The sequence below is a fragment of the Rhinichthys klamathensis genome, unplaced genomic scaffold, assembly GCF_029890125.1.
Source record: "Rhinichthys klamathensis goyatoka isolate OS25496 unplaced genomic scaffold, OSU_Roscu_1.1 h1tg000118l_1, whole genome shotgun sequence".
NCBI classification, from domain to species: domain Eukaryota; kingdom Metazoa; phylum Chordata; class Actinopteri; order Cypriniformes; family Leuciscidae; genus Rhinichthys; species Rhinichthys klamathensis.
Window position 1 is genome coordinate 388,861 of NW_026606655.1, and position 19,648 is coordinate 408,508.

Below are 19,648 nucleotides of genomic sequence, written 5' to 3' on the forward strand. Positions count from 1 at the left end.
GGCATCGTCCTTCTCAATATTTACAATGCATCACACTGAAAAGCTTAAGATAATTATGCCTGTTTTCTGAATTTGTGCTCCATGATGAGACATTTTACATTAACTAAAACACCACCATGATGCTTGAATGTTGTGGGTGGTTGCTAGGGCGTTGCTAAGAGATGTTCTAGGTTGCTAGGGTGTCACGTCTCTGATCGTCTGGATATCTAGATGTGACTCGAGTCCTTTAATGTGTATCTGTAGGGGTTTTTTTCCATCTGTTTTCTGGTCCAGCAGGTGAAAATGGTGCATCTGAACACTTAGTAGTAGATTTGGGGGAATCGTTCATGTCTGGAGCACAAACACGCTTTAAGAGGTTTAATTAGCTCGCAAACACTACTAATGAGGATTTTGTTGTTGTTGTTGTTGCATGCATGAAATCAAATGTTTTCTGTTTTTATATTGAAACAATGCCATGCAACATTAGAGAACGTCTCCATAATAAAAGGGCCGATAATTGTTATGTTTAATTGCTTATGCATAATCTCAGCTCATTATGATCTGCCTTGTGCAGGTTGAATCTCCAGCAACACAAAGGTGAATCTGCATCAGCATCCATCTTTCACACAGTATTTCTATTATGGCTTCTGAGCTTGTGCATTATTATTATTATCATCATCATCACAGATTTCACTAATGATGATGATGCACTAATGCATATTGAAGAATACACTATAAATTACTATTGAGGGGGATTATGTAACTAGATTTAGATGTGTTGTTGTGAAAATGGCTGGTGATTTTATGATCCTCCATCATGCCTCAATAACACTTAAAGGTTATCATCATCACAATGACCTTTGCATATCATTGATGCATGACTGAGCTGGAATATAAGATTGATACTGCTTTATTATTGTATGTTATTAGGTGTTGCATATATGATTATAATGCATGAACGACTTACTTCCCCACGAAGTTCTCGAGCACGGAGCTCTTCCCGGCGCTTTGTCCGCCCACCACCGCGATCTGCGGCAGGTCCAGCTCCGCGTTCTGCCCGATGGCGGAGAACGCATCTTGCATTCGGTTGACCAGAGGAATCAGATCCTCCATCCCCCGGTTCCCCATCGCGATGACCGGCAATGAATGAATATGTGTTTTAAGTGAATTTCGGCATTGATTTATTCCGTCTCTCTCTCTTTCTCTCTCTCACGATCACGCTTTCAGGACGGGTCTTATTTCGGCATTGAGTTAGTCTGTCTCTCTCTCTCTTTATCTCTCTCTGTGTGCGTGTGTGTGTGAGAGTGTGTGTGTGTCTGCAGTCCTTCTGAGATGATGATGAGCTGCTTTTCTCTCAGTGAGCGCGCGCGCGGGCACGAGCTGCAGCACCGTGTTCTCTCAGTAGTGGGCGCGCTTGTTAAAGTCAAAACTATTTTAATGTGATTTCACTCCTGTGATGGATCTATCTATCTATCTATCTATCTATCTATCTATCTATCTATCTATCTATCTATCTATCTATCTATCTATCTATCTATCTTTGTCTGTCTATCTATCCATCTATCTATCTATCTATTTTTCCATATATCATCTATCTATCCATCTATCTATCTATCTATCTATCAATCTATCTATATGTCTGTCTATCTATCTATCTATCTATCTATCCATCTATTTTTCCATCTATCATCTATCTATCTATCTATCTATCTATCTATCTATCTTTGTCTGTCTGTCTATCTATCTATCTATCTATCTATCTATCTATCTTTGTCTGTCTATCTATCCATCTATCTATCTATCTATTTTTCCATATATCATCTATCTATCCATCTATCTATCTATCTATCTATCAATCTATCTATATGTCTGTCTATCTATCTATCTATCTATCTATCTATCTATCTATCTATCCATCTATTTTTCCATCTATCATCTATCTATCTATCTATCTATCTATCTATCTTTGTCTGTCTATCTATCTATCTTTGTCTGTCTATCTATCATCTATCTATCTATCTATCTATATGTCTGTCTATCTATCTATCTATCTATCTATATGTCTGTCTATCTATCTATCTATCTATATCCTTGTCTGTCTATCTATCCATCTATCTATCTATCTATCCATCTATCATCTATCTATATATCTATCTATCTTTGTCTGTCTATCTATCTATCTATCTTTGTCTGTCTATCTATCATCTATCTATCTATCTATCTATCTATCTATCTATATGTCTGTCTATCTATCTATCTATCTATCTATCTATATGTCTGTCTATCTATCTATCTATCTATATCCTTGTCTGTCTATCTATCCATCTATCTATCTATCTATCCATCTATTTTTCCATCTATCATCTATCTATCCATCTATCTATATGTCTGTCTATCTATCTATCTATCCATCTATTTATCCATCTATCATCTATCTATCTATCTATCTATCTTTGTCTGTCTATCTATCTATCTATCTATCTATCTATCTATCTATCTATCTATCTATCTATATGTCTGTCCGTCCGTCCGTCCATCCATCCATCCGTCTGTCTGTCTGTCTGTCTGTCTCTTATTCCCTGAAAAACACTTTGCTGTGTAAACATGCACAAACTTCAATCCACATACACCCAATAAATAAAGAAACCCATACAACTAACCAATTTAGTTTATAAAGTAAACAAGTAAAATGAACAAAATGTTCTCCAGACTGGTGCAATAATCCTTAGTCTCCTGAAGAAAAAGAATCAAATGAGTCTTGGGAACATGTCTGAATGTGCAGGTGCTTCAGTGTAATGCGCCGTGTCTCCTCCAGTCCTGCAGGGGTCGCTGTGTGGCGCGCTGCCGTCACTGTCGCTCTGAGACCGGTGTGCGAGTGTTAGCACGGCGCTAATGTGACATAGGAACTTTCAACAGGCGTTCGCTCATTTCTCCTCAATTAAACTCATATTCCCTGCAGCAAAATTGGTGAGTACTAGCTTTAATTCTGCAGATAAGTGGACACCAAGGTTAAAAATACCAATATTACGAGAGAGGCTTGTGGGTGGTCGCTGATGTTGTCGTGTTTCTGACAGCTAGCGCTTTAGCATATAGCACACAGATAAAGATTATGGCTGTGTCCCTAAACCCCGGTGAGTCACCTATCTAGACAACATCTTAAGGCATAATTGCAATTGTTTGATTCCCTGAAATGCATCTGTATGCTCTTGAGATGCTCTAAAGCTGCTGTCTGTGTAGGGAGCGAGGGTTTGAGACACTGCCAGACTGTCGAGCTGTTATTGTTTTTGTCTTGATTCATTGTTTGTTTGTTTGTTTGTTCGCTCATTCGTCACTCGTCTGGTTTAGATGCCACAGAATCCCAAATATGATCCTCATGTCCATCCCAACATTTACAATGCAGCTATCTTTTATAAATGCCCACATTATACGCTGACAAATTCATGTTATAAATCTAAAACTAGCTTTAAGTTACGTTGTTATATTGTTCTACTTACTATTGTAATGTACTGTTAAATGTATTATTTATTTATATTAATTTTATTTATCGTAATTTATTTAAAATCTGATTAAATTCATTTAATAGCCTAATAACTAACTAGCCTAATATTTTCATTCCTTAATTTATTTTAATCTATTTAATAACTAATATTTGTATTTTAATCACATTTGTGTTAACTTATTTATTTTAATCTAATTTATTGACTAATATTTATTTATTGACTAATTCTTATTTATTTTTACATTTTCTTAACCGCTTTCCTCTAAATGTTTCCACGGACTCCCTTGCGTCCATTTTATAATTATATATAATATATATTATTTTATATTTTGCCTTTAAGGGCTTACTCTTTTACATCATATACTAAACATTTCTTTTTCAAAGTTACTTGACTCTTGCCTTTTCAATACAAGATATTGTATCCAAAATGTATATAATGTTATTTCCATCAAGAGGAGCATAATTTCTGGTGCTTAGGGATGCACTGATACTAACATTTCGTCTGATACCGATAACCAATAATTCTTTATATTTGATACCTGATATATAAGCTGAAGTGAAATCTAAAGTTTTTATATCCTTTTTGAGAGCCTGATTATAAAAACAAAAATCTCACCATTAAAATCCAAGTCTCAAGCACACAATTATGATGATGTTCTCATTATAGTTTTATGTAGTTTTATGTATAGTTTTATATAGTTTTCTGTAGATATGACAGATTTGTGTTGCCCTGTATATGAACTGTATTTCTTGTTTGAAGTGATTCCAATCATATTTCAAGCAATTCAAAGCCATCATGTTGAACAGTGCGCATCTGAAGGAAATAATACATTATATTTATCGGTCACATTTCTTATCAGGCCAATAACAATTAAATCACAAAGGAACATATATGGGCCGATATATATGCCTATTTTTTTAATGATTTTAAGGTCGGTATTCATGTGTGAAAATGATTCTTCATGCTCCTCACAACTATTCTTTCATAATCTGAGCCTGATGAATCTTGACATTGTCCTCCTGGAATACAGCCATGATGTTTCTTCCTACATGGTTGTTTAAGAAATGAAAAGCTACACACTTCATCAGTTAGGGTTAGAAGAACTGCTGCCAAACATATAACATGCTAGAAACATAATAATCACTGCAATAAGGATCAAATAATAAACTCTTAAGCATTTGCCTATTTTAATCCAAACCGCAGATTTTTTTTTTGGCAGGGCAGTGTGTGTGTGTGTATATATATTATATATATATATATATATATATATATATATATATATATATATATATATATATATATATATATACTGGTAATATATATATATATATATATATATATATATATATATATATATATATATATACTGGTGCTGGGCAACGATTAATCGCAACCAAAATAAAAAAAAAACTGTTTACATAATATATATGTGTGTGTGTGTATAATTATTTTGTATATAAGTAAAAACATGCATGTATTTATTTAAGAAATATGTGCATGTATATACTGTATAATATATTTATGCATAATTTGTATTATATATAAATATACAATTTTCTTTTAAAATTATACATGCATATGTGAATATTTATATATACATAATAATTATACACAGCACACACATATTTTATGTAAACACAAACTTTTATATTGGATGAGAATAATCACGATTAATCGTTGCCCAGCACCAGTATATATATATATACACACACACACTCACACACACACACGTCTTCTTTTATGATTGGATGATGTCTTCTTTTTTGAAATAAGTAAATAAGCCGGTATGTTAAATAATGTACAGTGTCACAGTCTTAACATAGTGGCAGTTTACACAACTGGTTGTTTCAATAAACTAGTTTTAATAAAAGATTGGGTGGAAAAATTCAGAGACAGATTTTATACAATTTTTATGATTCAATATGAGATGTTCAGAATCGGATCATGTCATATTGCAGTTTTAATCGTAATTGCAATTTGTCGAAATAATACTACTGCATTAATAGGGATGCACCGATATGAACATTTTGACCGATAACTAGGGATGCACGATACTTTCAAACTAATTTTGCCCGATACCGATATATTTGTATTTTTATATACCGACAAGTGCGAAAAAAGCTTATTAAAGCTTCTATTAAAGTTCTCAGTCAAGAGCAGTGAGTGATTTCCTCTTTGTGTTTTGTTGTTTTATTAACATTAAAGGGATAGTTCTCCCAAACATTTGAATTGTCATCATTTACTCTCAAGTTGTTTTAACCCCAAATAAATTTCTTTCTTCTGTTGAAAATAAAAGTTATTTGGAAGAATGTGAGACGCACACCCCTAGTTGGAAGTTTAAGTTCGTTCACGGTCGTCACGTGCGCATAAGAAAACACGCCACCCTATCGGCAAGGCTCTTTGGCAGTAATATTCATATCGGCCGATGATAGTCATTTTAAGCTTTTATCGGCCGATACCGATGTTGTCCCGATATCATCGTGCATCCCTACCGATAACCGATAATTCTTTATATTTTAAAGCCGATAACCGATATATTGGCCGATAAAACTAAATCCGAATTTTTATATAGTTTTTGAGAGCCTGATTACAAAAACAAAAGTCTCACCATTAAAATCTGTGTCTCAATCACACAATTATATATAATGTTCTCATTATAATTTTTTGTAGCCGATATGACAGACTTGCGCTGAACTGTATTTTCCTTTTTTGAAGTGATTTCAAGCAAATTTCAAGCAATTTAAACCCATCATGTTGAACAGTGCGCATCTGAAGCGTCTCAGCTGAAGGAAATAATACATTATTTATCGGCTTTAATATATCGGCCATATTTTCTTTCCTTTCTTTTGTATTTGAGCCAAACGATAACATTAAAAATGAACATATACCGGCCGATACCGATATGTTGGCCGATATATCGTGCATCTCTCTGTGACCTAATGCTCATAGGAGCGATGGTGAAGAGGCGTATATGCAGTGACTCATCTCTGTTCCCCCAGACTGAAGTGGTGGACCGTACAGACGCCAGGAGAATGTTTAACCCTCATCAGCACCAGCAGCAGCAGCAGCAGCAGCAACAGCACCAGTTCCAGCAGCATCTGCGTCAGCTCCAACAGCTGTTCCAGCATCAGACGCCTCCTCCTCCTCCTCCACCTCCTCCTCCTCCTCAGCCTCCGCCCGCACACCACATCACACACCACCACCAGACGGCACGGTGCGCTTCACCAATGCTCCACACATCCCATAGTCTCGATAATTCGATCACATTTATTTATATAGCACATTTAAAAACAACACAAGTGCTTTACATACAGCCCAGCACATACAGTCTAAGATTATTAAACAATTACAAAAATTAATCACAATCAAAATGCAAGAGAGATGAGTCTTTAAATGAGATTTAAATGAATCAAGGCTGGTCAAGATGCGATTAATCGCCGCCCATCCCATTGTTAGTTCATGTTAACTAATGAACCTTATTTTCTTATAATGCTTCTTTTACATTGAGCTGAGACACATGCATGAGTTTATGTGTTGTGTGTGTGTTGTCATCAAACAGGTCTATGGCTCCAGCGCCCCCGTCTGCTCGTATGGTGAACCTCTGCTCCGCCACTCAGACCATCATCGGACACAACCCCATGCTGCAAGGGGCTCTGCTCATGCAACAGATGCAGGGTAAACTGAGCCACACGCTTTATCGTCTCATCCTAATATAGCAGGCACTATATTAAGACACATGTAGTCCCTTAAATCCCGGAGAGACCAGTGTTCCTCCTAAACTGCATGCGTTCGTGGACGTGCAGAATCAAACAAGCTGTGAGAGATGTGCAGCGTGGATTCATTCACACACTAGAGCTTTCAAGCTCATATGGAGGCCAGAAATGATCTGGTTACACTTACAATAAGGTTCATTCGTTAATGCATCCATTAACTAACCATGAGCAATACATTTGTTACTGTATATGTTAATCTTTGTTAACGTTAGTTAATAAAAACACAGCTGTTCATGTTAGTTCACAGTGCATTAACTAATGTTAACAAGATTTTAATAATGTATTAGTAAATGTTGAAACTAACATTAATAAATGCTGTATAAGTGCAGTATTAGTTCATGCTAATTAATGTAGTTAACTAATGAACTAATTACCAATGATCTCGACAAAACAAGTTTTGAGTTTTTCTATTCGAATAATATTCCCTTGTTTACTTATTATTAATTATAAAGGTCACGTTTTACCCTAAAATTCAATAAATCCTCTTTTTAGGATTGTTAAAACCGCATTATTTTCATGACAATGGAAAAACATTTCCCCCTAAAAATCTAGTATTTTAGTAAGGCACTCAGACAGTTATTATTATTACATTATTTCCATTAAATTAATGGTGCAGGGTTTTCAAATTCATATTATTATTATAATTCTTGTACATTTTTCTTGTCGAATAATATTCCCTTGATAACTTTTGCATTTTATTGCTCGTCTTTTACTTAATAATATTAATTTATATTTATTATACTTAATAATATTAATTTATATTTATTTCAATATTTCCTAGGTTTTGTGTTAATACATCAAGTTTACACACATGGGTCTAAAATGACCCATCTATGCAAGCGCGATAAAACAAAAGAATAAAGAAAACTTTTTGTTAAAATAGCCAATGTCACAGTTGTTTAGATCAACACATTTACTGTAACACTTGAAATATGTTTATTGGCCACCTTGTCACACATATAACCGATAACACTGAAATTGAACTGTAGTGTAGTGCAACTGTCGGGGGATCTCTCCACCACCAATGTGCAGCATCCACCCGGATGATGCGACAGCAGCCATAGTGCACCTGAACGCCACCACACGGTGGCTTATGTGACTGATAGCATTGATTTATGACCACAAATAAAAATGAATATGGAGGTACAAGGTTTCTGCCCAACAGCGACAATATATACTTGTATATATATAACTTTCTATTGCAACTTTTATTTTGTTGACCTAGCTATTAGATAAAATAGAATATGTCGACCGCAAGCTAGCTAATAGCATTGGACATGTTTCTCTTTTGCACTTGTAATGGATTTCAAGGTCAAGGTAACCTTAGCCTAAACGTTCAAATATTAGGCTATATCTAGATGTCTTTCACAAAATATCAAATATTTTCTGTGACAAAAAATGTATTAAATAAAACTTACATGCATGAAATATACAAAAGCAGCCGTGTTGAATTGTGAAATGTGTGGCAGGTGAATAGTTTTCTGCAGTAAATATATTTAAACTATTTATAAATATCAAAGGTTCCAATATGGGTCATTTTTGACCCATGTGTGTAAAATTGATGTAGAAATACAAAAACCGTGTTTGTTTATAAAGTAAGAAAGGAAAAATAAATATAATGATTTGTGGAAATCAAAAAACAAGATATTTAATGAATACCTGGATTAATAAATGATAAAATAAATTTCTTTCAAATATTCAGCAAAGAAACATGAAATACGGGTCTTTTTAGACCCATGTTGCGCATTAGAAGGGTAGTGACACAAAAACGATTTTTATTCGAAAAGTAAGAAAGGAAAAATTTAAATAAGGATTTGTAATGATCTCAAACAAGTTAATTGAGGAATACCTGGAATACTGAATGATAAAATTAATTTCTTGCAAAGATATAGAAAATGAAAACTCAGCCGGGTCCATTTAGACCCATGTTGTGCATCAAAGGGTTAAAATTAATGCGCTGTCGACATCTTCTATAACGGCTGAACCTACACATCTCCGTTCTCCAGCGGCGGCCATCTTTGTTGTAAACGAACTCAACCCAAGCGCTCTTTGGTGACGTGGATGATTACGTTACTGTTGATCAGTTACTACTACTACTACTACTATACTTGCTTCACAACCGATCAAGTCCAGACCGAACTTCCCGACCTCAGATGTTGTGGGCGGGGCTAAGCTCGGCTGGCATCCAGGGGGCTACCTTTAAGCGACGTATATTAAAAAATCATAACAAAAATAACACCGGTATTCGGGATGAGCACTGGTTTGTGGTGGTGTTGTGTTTGGTGACGTGCTGACTGATTTCTCTTCTGTCTGAAGCTGGAAGCATGCGTGGCTTTGCGATGGGCGGGCAACAGTTCCCTCAGTTCTTCAGCGCCGGATCCAGAGCGTCTCTCCTCGGGCCCGTTCCAATGGGAGTGGCCATCAAAACTCCACACATGGGATTCCCGCGACATTTCAATCCACACGCGCGCTATTTCAGCAATGTAAGTGGGCTAGAGCTGCACGATAGTGACACCTCATCGTGACTCTTTTACAATTTTTTACATTTCATCAGAATTATTGCACTTTCACTTTAGCGCAAATCAAGAGAACATCAATTTGCATTGTTTATCTCATCTAGTTTCCATCTAGTTTATCATATAAATTACCAATCTTTACATTATGAACACTGGAACAACAAAAAGCTACTTTTAAAGGGACAGTTCACCCAAAAATTATCGTTTACTCTGAATATTCTGTCATTATTCACTCGCCCTCATGTTGTTTCAAACCTGATGAGTTTCTTCTGATGAACACAAAAGATATTTTAAAGAATGGCAACATTTACTTCCATAGTATCTTTATTCCATACTATGAGAGTCGATAGGGCTCATCAACTGTTTGGTTATAAACATTATTTAAAATATCTTATTTTATGTTCAACGAAAGTAAGAAACTCGTACAGGCTTGGAAAAACGTGTGAGTAAATGATGAAAAAAACACATTTTTCGATGCTGTCCCATTAAATAAAAAAACTGGGCAGGAACTGTATTTATTTAAGAGAAAACCTTTAAACTCTTAAATCTGGCAACTGCAAGCATGAAAGCTCTGTTACCATAGCCAGATAATGCAAATGTCAAATAAATAAAAACGCTTTTAGGATTAATAACCAGCGGGTAAATATTGCAGATGATTATTAATTGAGAGAACTAATTCATTGATTGAGAATATAATTCTCAATTGATTACACAACTAAAATACCATTTTTAATGCAGTTGCATTAGTGATTATGATTTGAACAAACCCTAAATATTAAACTTCATCACATAAAGAGTTATTTGAGTATACATTTTTTCCATCATCTGTTTGAATGTTACTGAACTGACATGCATGCATCAATTTTTAACAAATAAATTACATATTTGTTAAAATCGTTCTATATTTGGTGAATCTGTCTCTATCTTAACATACTCAGGAGTTTCAGGCACGTCAGCCGGACAGAAAGAGGGAAATTGAGCAGAGACCAGCGGGAAGCAGCAACAGCCAATCAGAAGCCAGGAGCAGCAGCAGTAGCAGAGGTATCTGGAGGACGAGCTCTCTGTCTATTTACTGTCAAAAGTGTTGTGCATGAACGAAATGTATACAGAAATCATGTAATCATCACAAAAAAGGGGTAATATTTGTACAAATTCTACAAAACTAATTAGTATACATTATACTGTTCAAAAAGTGTGGGCTCGGTAAGATTTTATTTATATACTATTATGCATTAAGGACGCATTAAATTGATCAAAAGTAATGCTGTTCTTTTGAACCTTTTATTCATCAAAAAATCCTGAAAAATTTAAATATCACGGTTTCCACAAAAATATGAACTGTTTTCAACATTGATAATAATCATAAATGTTTCTTGATCATCAGATCCTCATATTAGAGTGATTTCTGAAGGATCATGTGACACTGAAGACTGGAGTAATGATGCTAAAAATACAGATTTGATCACAGGAATAAATTACACTTTACTATATATTCACATAGAAAACAGCTGATTTACATTAGAATAATATATCATATTTTTTTACTGTATTCCTGATCAAATAATTGAGCAGAAGAGACCGAAAAAAAAAATGTTCAGCTTCTTTTTATCCAAATTAACAAAAAGTAGACAATACCGAGATATATATTGTATATCACCACTCAGCCCAAAAATACAGAGATTTAAAAAAAATTGTCCATAAACAGCCCTAACGAAAAATATGTTGAGTTTTGAAGGCCAGAAGTCATGTGACCAGTCTCTGATCTGTGCTTTGATTTGAACAGCAGATGAAGTTTCCATCGTCGCCGATCCTTCAGAACCGCCCGATGAACCAGCGGCCAAAAAACACAGAACTGATGCGTCCGTGACTTCAAATCTGTGAGTCGTGAAATCACACTTTACTTTCCAAATACATTTCTTGTCTTATCGAGAATGATTCATCAGTGCACCTCAGTCTTAATCTTTCATCAAGAATATAAGATCATACAGGTTGATTTTGATCCTTTGTTTATATGTATTTTATGTATTTTTATGATGTGGTTTCTGTTTTTGTGCAGGTCAGATTTAGCTCAAAACACTGAATACAAGAGCCCGGATCCTGCAGGTAATCATCATAACTGTGTTGAGGGATATTCTGGGTATTTTCAACATGAATTGGCTGGACATCACTTTTGGCCACTGCTGTATATAGAAATATAAATACATATATATGAATATATACAGGTGAAACTCGAAAAATTAGAATATCTGTATGAAAATATGTATTTTCATACAGCTTATGAAAACCTTTTCACAATATTTTAATTTTGAATTTGGGGTTTTCATAAGCTGTAAACCATAATCATCAAAATTATAACAAATAAAGGCTTGAAATATCTCACTTTGCATGTAATGAGTCTATATAATATATTAGTTTCACTTTTAAGTTGAATTACTGAACTTTTCCACGATATTCTCATTTTTCAAGTTTCACCTGTATAATATTTTAACCTTTTTTTTTTTAATGATACTAAAATCACCAGTAGGTGGAGACAAATCTGTCATTGTGAGATTTGTTAAAAATGTCCGATTCATTCAGAAACGATGCAAGTCACTGTCTTTATGAATGAGTTATTGAATTATTCACTCAATCGATTCGTTCAAAAATGCAGATTCGTTCAGTAACAAACCAGATGTGTGTAGTCTTATCTTGAAAAGAAGCACTCATGAATATTAATCAACATATCATCTATGGCCTGGTGTCAATTACAAAATAATTTCTTTCTAAATTTGTGAAAATGCCATTACAACGGAACGGGGGGAAGGTTACAACTGAACCTATTCTCCAGTAAATAAGTGTTATTTGATAATTCTGCAGAATTATCTAACAGAATGTCCTAACCAGGCGTGACTAGTGTTAGTTTTGTATTATTGAGATTATATTCTATTATAGTTTTGTTAACACTGTGTAATAAACAACATTTTCTGATTGGCCATGATTGTCGTGTTACGCAGCATTTTCTCTTGTCTCTGGAAACCATGTTGTGTTTTTGAGGTGGAAAAGGTTCAACTTCTGATTGTGTTATCAGTGTGTGTGAAATCCTCCTCCTGTGAATGACACGAACGTGTGTGTGATGTGTTTCAGACTGCACACTGCAGGAGGGAGGCAGTGTCGCCGGGCCGGTCGCCGCTGAAGCCGATGAACAGAGTCAAGTGGCCAAGGTTGGTACCATCATCTCTGTGTGGTCCGGGAGGCTCTTTCCATAGAGATAATTATGGAAATGTGTGTCTATATGGATGAAATCAGCACAAATGTGTCTATGCACGAAATCAGCACAAATGTGTGTATATGGACGAAATCAGCACAAATGTGAGTCTATATGGACAAAATCAGCACAAATGTGTCTATATGAACGAAATCAGCACAAATGTGTGTCTATATGAACGAAATCAGCACAAATGTGTGTCTATATGAACGAAATCAGCACAAACGTGTCTATATGGACAAAACCAGCATAAATGTGTGTCTATATGGACGAAATCAGCACAAATGTGTGTCTATATGGACTAAATCAGCACAAATGTGTGTCTATATGGACGAAATCAGCACAAATGTGTGTCTATGGACTAAATCAGCACAAATGTGTGTCTATATGGATGAAATCAGCACAAATGTGTCTATGCACGAAATCAGCACAAATGTGTGTATATGGACGAAATCAGCACAAATGTGAGTCTATATGGACAAAATCAGCACAAATGTGTGTCTATATGACGAATTCAGCACAAATGTGTGTCTATATGAACGAAATCAGCACAAACGTGTGTCTATATGGACAAAACCAGCATAAATGTGTGTCTATATGGACGAAATCAGCACAAATGTGTGTCTATATGGACTAAATCAGCATAAATGTGTGTCTATATGGACGAAATCAGCACAAATGTGTGTCTATATGGACTAAATCAGCACAAATGTGTGTCTATGGACTAAATCAGCACAAATGTGTGTATATGGACGAAATCAGCACAAATGTGTGAATATATGGAAAAAATCAGCACAAATGTGTCTATATGGACGAAATCAGCACAAATGTGTGTCTATATGGACAAAATCTGCACAAATGTGTGTCTATATGGACGAAATCAGCACAAATGTGTGTCTATATGGACTAAATCAGCACAAATGTGTGTCTATATGGACGAAATCAGCAAAATGTGTCTATGGACAATTCCAGCACAAATGTGTGTCTATATGGACGAAATCAGCACAAATGTGTGTCTATATGGACATAATCAGCACAAATGTGTGTCTATATGGACTAAATCAGCACAAATGTGTCTATATGGATGAAATCAGCACAAATGTGTCTATGAAATCAGCACAAATGTGTGAATATATGAAAAAAATTAGCACAAATGTGTCTATATGGACGAAATCAGCACAAATGTGTGAATATATGAAAAAAATCAGCACAAATGTGTGTCTTTATGGACGAAATCAGCACAAATGTGTGTCTATGGACTAAATCAGCACAAATGTGTGTTTATATGGACGAAATCAGCACAAATGTGTGAATATATGGAAAAAATCAGCACAAATGTGTCTATATGGACGAAATCAGCACAAATGTGTGTCTATATGGACTAAATCAGCACAAATGTGTGTCTATATGGACGAAATCAGCACAAATGTGTGTCTATATGGACGAAATCAGCACAAATGTGTGTCTATATGGACGAAATCAGCACAAATGTGTGTCTATATGGACGAAATCAGCACAAATGTGTGAATATATGGAAAAAATCAGCACAAATGTGTGTCTATATGGACGAAATCTGCACAAATGTGTGTCTATATGGACGAAATCAGCACAAATGTGTGTCTATATGGACTAAATCAGCACAAATGTGTGTCTATATGGACGAAATCTGCACAAATGTGTCTATGGACAAATCCAGCACAAATGTGTGTCTATATGGACGAAATCAGCACAAATGTGTGTCTATATGGACATAATCAGCACAAATGTGTGTCTATATGGACTAAATCAGCACAAATGTGTCTATATGGATGAAATCAGCACAAATGTGTCTATATGGATGAAATCAGCACAAATGTGTCTATGAAATCAGCACAAATGTGTGAATATATGAAAAAAATTAGCACAAATGTGTCTATATGGACGAAATCAGCACAAATGTGTCTATATGGACGAAATCAGCACAAATGTGTAAATATATATAAAAAATCAGCACAAATGTGTGTCTTTATGGACGAAATCAGCACAAATGTGTGTCTATGGACTAAATCAGCACAAATGTGTCTATATGGACGAAATCAGCACAAATGTGTGAATATATGGAAAAAATCAGCACAAATGTGTCTATATGGACGAAATCAGCACAAATTTGTGTCTATATGGACTAAATCAGCACAAATGTGTCTATATGGATGAAATCAGCACAAATTTGTGTCTATATGGACGAAATCAGCACAAATGTGTGTCTATATGGACGAAATCAGCACAAATGTGTGTCTATATGGACGAAATCAGCACAAATCTGTGAATATATGGAAAAAATCAGCACAAATGTGTGTCTATATGGACGAAATCTGCACAAATGTGTGTCTATATGGACGAAATCAGCACAACTGTGTGTCTATATGGACGAAATCAGCACAAATGTGTGTTTATATGGACGAAATCAGCACAAATGTGTGTCTATATGGACGAAATCTGCACAAATGTGTGTCTATATGGACGAAATCAGCACAAATGTGTGTCTATATGGACATAATCAGCACAAATGTGTGTCTATATGGACTAAATCAGCACAAATGTGTCTATATGGATGAAATCAGCACAAATGTGTCTATATGGATGAAATCAGCACAAATGTGTGTCTATGGATGAAATCAGCACAAATGTGTCTATATGGATGAAATCAGCACAAATGTGTGTCTATGGATGAAATCAGCACAAATGTGTCTATATGGATGAAATCAGCACAAATGTGTGTCTATGGATGAAATCAGCACAAATGTGTCTATATGGATGAAATCAGCACAAATGTGTGTCTATGGACAAAACCAGCACAAATGTGTGTGAATGAAAGATCAAAAGGATAAACAATGCAGATTTATTTTTTACAGCTAATTTTGGTCATATTTACCAAGGGTGCCATCAATTCTGACCATGACTGTAAATAATGCAATGAGATTAATGCTTTAAATATAAACTTTTGACAAACATATTGAAATATGAAATAATGGAAATTATTTAATAATATTTGGTGATATTTGTTTTGAATGACAGTACAAGCTCAATTAAACCATCAAAATATGAGGAATATATATATATATACATACTGTGTATATATATATACATAAAAAAAAGTTAAAAACAAATTATATATATGTTAAAAAAATGAGGAAAGAACAAAACATTAAAGGTGCTCTAAGCGATGTCATGTGTTTTTTAGGCCAAAACATTTTTTGTCACATACAGCAAACATCTCCTCACTATCCGCTGGCTGCCTGTCCCCTGAACACACTGTAAAGAAACGCGATCTCTGTAGACAGCCCATGCTTCACAAACAGCACCAAAAACAAACTGCAGCGACCCGCTCCCCAAAACATAACAAACTGTTCCAGCCAATGACCGACAAGAAGGGTTTGGGGGTGTGGTTTGGGGGGTGAGTTTGGGTTACTTGTGCGGATGAGGAGGAGGGAGGGTCTAGCTAGCCTCCGTTTTGTTTGACAATAGTTCGAACGTCAACAAGAAGTGACGTCACCCAGGATCGCTTAGAGAACCTTTAAACTAACCTAAATTATTTGGCAAAAAATAAACTACAGCTACAGGTTTTATTTTACTATGCCCAAAAAAATGCATAGAAAACAAAAAGCTTACAGGAAAAAGAATGAATTGACTACAACATAATCAGTAATTAATATTTCACTGGTTCGCCAGTTTTGCATCTGTTCATAATTACTTTGTGATGGAAATTATTTTCCCAAAATTTGGCATGTTTCATTGTGTTATCACAAATAAATGTGATGATGTCAAACACAATTACACGAGTCTGTGTCGTAATGAGTGAGTCATTGAATCATTCATTCAATCGATTTGTTCAAACCGGCCGATTCATTCAGAAACGATGCAAGTCACTGTCTTAATGAATGGGTTATTGAATTATTCACTCAATCGATTCGTTCAAAAATGCAGATTCGTTCAGTAACAAAGCAGATGTGTGTAGTCTTATCTAGAAAAGAAGCACTCATATTTTCATCAGATAATATAAAAATTAGGGATCATATCAGCCAAATCAGTATCGGCCGATATATGTTTATTTTTGATGTTATCGGTCAGATAAGAAAATTTGTCCGATATATTAAAGCCGATAAATAAAGACGCGCATGATAAAACTATCATGAGAACATCATTATAATTGTATGTTTCGACATGGATTTTAATGGTGAAACTTTTCTTTTTGTAATCAGGCTCTTAAAAATGATATAAAAATTTGGGTTTAGATTTATCGGCCGATATATCGGTTATCGGCGTTTAAATATAAAGAATTATCGGTATCGGCCAAAATTTGCATATCGGTGCATCCCTAATAATAATATATTTTCTTGTTTAATATTCCTCAGCAGATCGAACATACAGAAGCTCCTGATAAAGAAGTGGAACAGCAGAACAGTGACGGTCCAGATGACGCCATCGTCTCCGATCCAGTGCCAGAGGTCGAGGAGGTCAAGGAGACTAGCGCTCACGAGGAGGTTAAAGAGACTAGCGCTCACGAGGAGGATAATGACGAAGGGCCGGAGACCTCCAACAAGTTCTTCTGCTACATTTGCAACATCACTTGCCATAACCAGCAAGTATGTAATACGAAGAAGCATTCATGATAATATAAAAAAATCAGCTCATTCTACATATAAGAACAACATAAGAAAAGAGTTGAAATTATTTTCTCTAGTTTTGATGTTAAGTAAAATGACCTATGATGCTTCTTTCCATGTTCATCTTTCTTTAGTGTGTAATGTTGCTGTTTGAGCATGAAAAAGCTTTGCAAAGTTTGTCGTCAAATTTAGCCAATGTTTAGATATCGTGCTGGAAAACAAGACAGAAACACCAAGTAAGAAAATGATTATTACTAGGGATTATTACTATCGTTATCGGCCGATATAAGTTTATTTTTAATGTTATCGTTATCGGCCCGATAAGAATATGTGTCCGATATATTAAAGCCGATAAATAATGTATTATTTCCTTCAGCTGAGACGCTTTAGATGCGCACTGTTCAACATGATGGGTTTGAATTGCTTGAAATATGATTGAAATCACTTCAAAAAAGCAAAATACAGTTCAGTGCAAGTCTGTCATATTAGTTGCATAAAATTATTATGAGAACATCATTATTATTGTGTGATTGGGACATGGATTTTACTGGTGAACTTTTGTTTTTGTGACCAGGCTCTCAAAAACTATATAAAAACTTTAGATTTATCGGCCGATATATCGGTTATCGGCTTTCAAATATAAAGAATTATCGGTTATCGGTATCGGCCAAAATTTTAATATCAGTGCATCCCTAATTACTACTATGCAGGGTGATAGTCCATAGTTGAAATCTTGTGTCTGCAGAATTTCCAGAGCCATATGAACGGACTGACGCACCAGCAGAAGATGATGGAGATCCAGCACATGAGTAACGCGTGTCTCGTCACGCTTCTGCCGCGAGTCCAGGAGTCCCTGCAAGGAGCGCGCAAAGACGGGTGAGGGTTTCATTTACGCTGAACTACAACATCATGTGGAATAAACAAAGCAGTGAATTATTATTGAATTATCAGAGCACCATCTGCTGTTAAAAACTAGCCTGGAGCGCCATCTGGTGTTAAAAACTAGCCTGGAGCGCCACCTGCTGTTAAAAACTAGCCTAGAGCGCCATCTGCTATTAAAAACTAGCCTGGAGCTCCATCTGCTGTTAAAAACTAGCCTGGAGCGCCATCTGGTGTTAAAAACTAGCCTAGAGCGCCATCTGCTGTTAAAAACTAGCCTAGAGCGCCATCTGCTGTTAAAAACTAGCCTGGAGCGCCATCTGCTGTTACAAACTAGCCTAGAGCACCATCTGCTGTTAAAAACTAGCCTGGAGCGCCATCTGCTGTTAAAAACTAGCCTGGACCGCCATCTGCTGTTAAAAACTATCCTGGAGCGCCATCTGCTGTTAAAAACTTGCCTAGCCTAGAGCGCCACCTGCTGTTAAAAACTAGCCTAGCCTAGAGCGCCACCTGCTGTTAAAAACTAGCCTAGAGCGCCATCTGCTGTTAAAAACTAGCCTGGACCGCCATCTGCTGTTAAAAACTAGCCTAGAGCACCATCTGCTGTTAAAAACTAGCCTAGCCTAGAGCGCCATCTGCTGTTAAAAACTAGCCTAGCCTAGAGCGCCATCTGCTGTAAAAACTAGCCTAGAGCGCATCTGCTGTTAAAAACTAGCCTAGAGCGCCATCTGCTGTTAAAAACTAGCCTAGCCTAGAGCACCATCTGCTGTTAAAAACTAGCCTAGAGCGCCATCTGCTGTTAAAAACTAGCCTAGCCTAGAGCGCCACCTGCTGTTAAAAACTAGCCTAGAGCGCCATCTGCTGTTAAAAATTAGCCTAGAGCTGCTGTTAAAAACTATCCTGGAGCGCCATCTGCTGTTAAAAACTTGCCTAGCCTAGAGCGCCACCTGCTGTTAAAAACTAGCCTAGCCTAGAGCGCCATCTGCTGTTAAAAACTAGCCTGGAGCGCCACCTACTGTTAAAAACTTGCGTAGCCTAGAGCGCCATCTGCTGTTAAAAACTAGCCTGGAGCGCCATCTGCTGTTAAAAACTAGCCTGGAGCGCCATCTGCTGT

At 35.9% G+C, this 19,648-nt stretch overlaps 2 protein-coding genes across 4 annotated transcripts in view; one reads left to right on the forward strand and one right to left on the reverse strand.

The window, feature by feature from the left end:
- dnm1a (dynamin 1a) overlaps positions 1-1,240 on the reverse strand; it is a 138,660-nt gene extending 137,420 nt beyond the window's left edge. For all 3 annotated transcript variants that reach the window (XM_056255098.1, XM_056255096.1, XM_056255095.1), the window contains exon 1: positions 947-1,240. In XM_056255098.1, coding sequence (XP_056111073.1) covers positions 947-1,107 — 161 coding nt within the window. In that variant the 5' untranslated portion in view covers positions 1,108-1,240. The remainder of the gene's footprint in view (positions 1-946) is intronic.
- A 1,587-nt stretch (positions 1,241-2,827) lies between these two features.
- The window catches only part of ciz1a (cdkn1a interacting zinc finger protein 1a), a gene marked incomplete at its 3' end in the record, with an annotated part of 28,057 nt that continues 11,236 nt past the window's right edge, over positions 2,828-19,648 (forward strand). The window contains exons 1-10 of the mRNA XM_056255088.1: positions 2,828-2,946; positions 6,479-6,693; positions 7,039-7,154; positions 9,569-9,735; positions 10,707-10,800; positions 11,552-11,645; positions 11,825-11,871; positions 12,892-12,968; positions 17,404-17,634; positions 18,401-18,531. Coding sequence (XP_056111063.1) covers positions 6,512-6,693; positions 7,039-7,154; positions 9,569-9,735; positions 10,707-10,800; positions 11,552-11,645; positions 11,825-11,871; positions 12,892-12,968; positions 17,404-17,634; positions 18,401-18,531 — 1,139 coding nt within the window. The remainder of the gene's footprint in view (positions 2,947-6,478; positions 6,694-7,038; positions 7,155-9,568; positions 9,736-10,706; positions 10,801-11,551; positions 11,646-11,824; positions 11,872-12,891; positions 12,969-17,403; positions 17,635-18,400; positions 18,532-19,648) is intronic.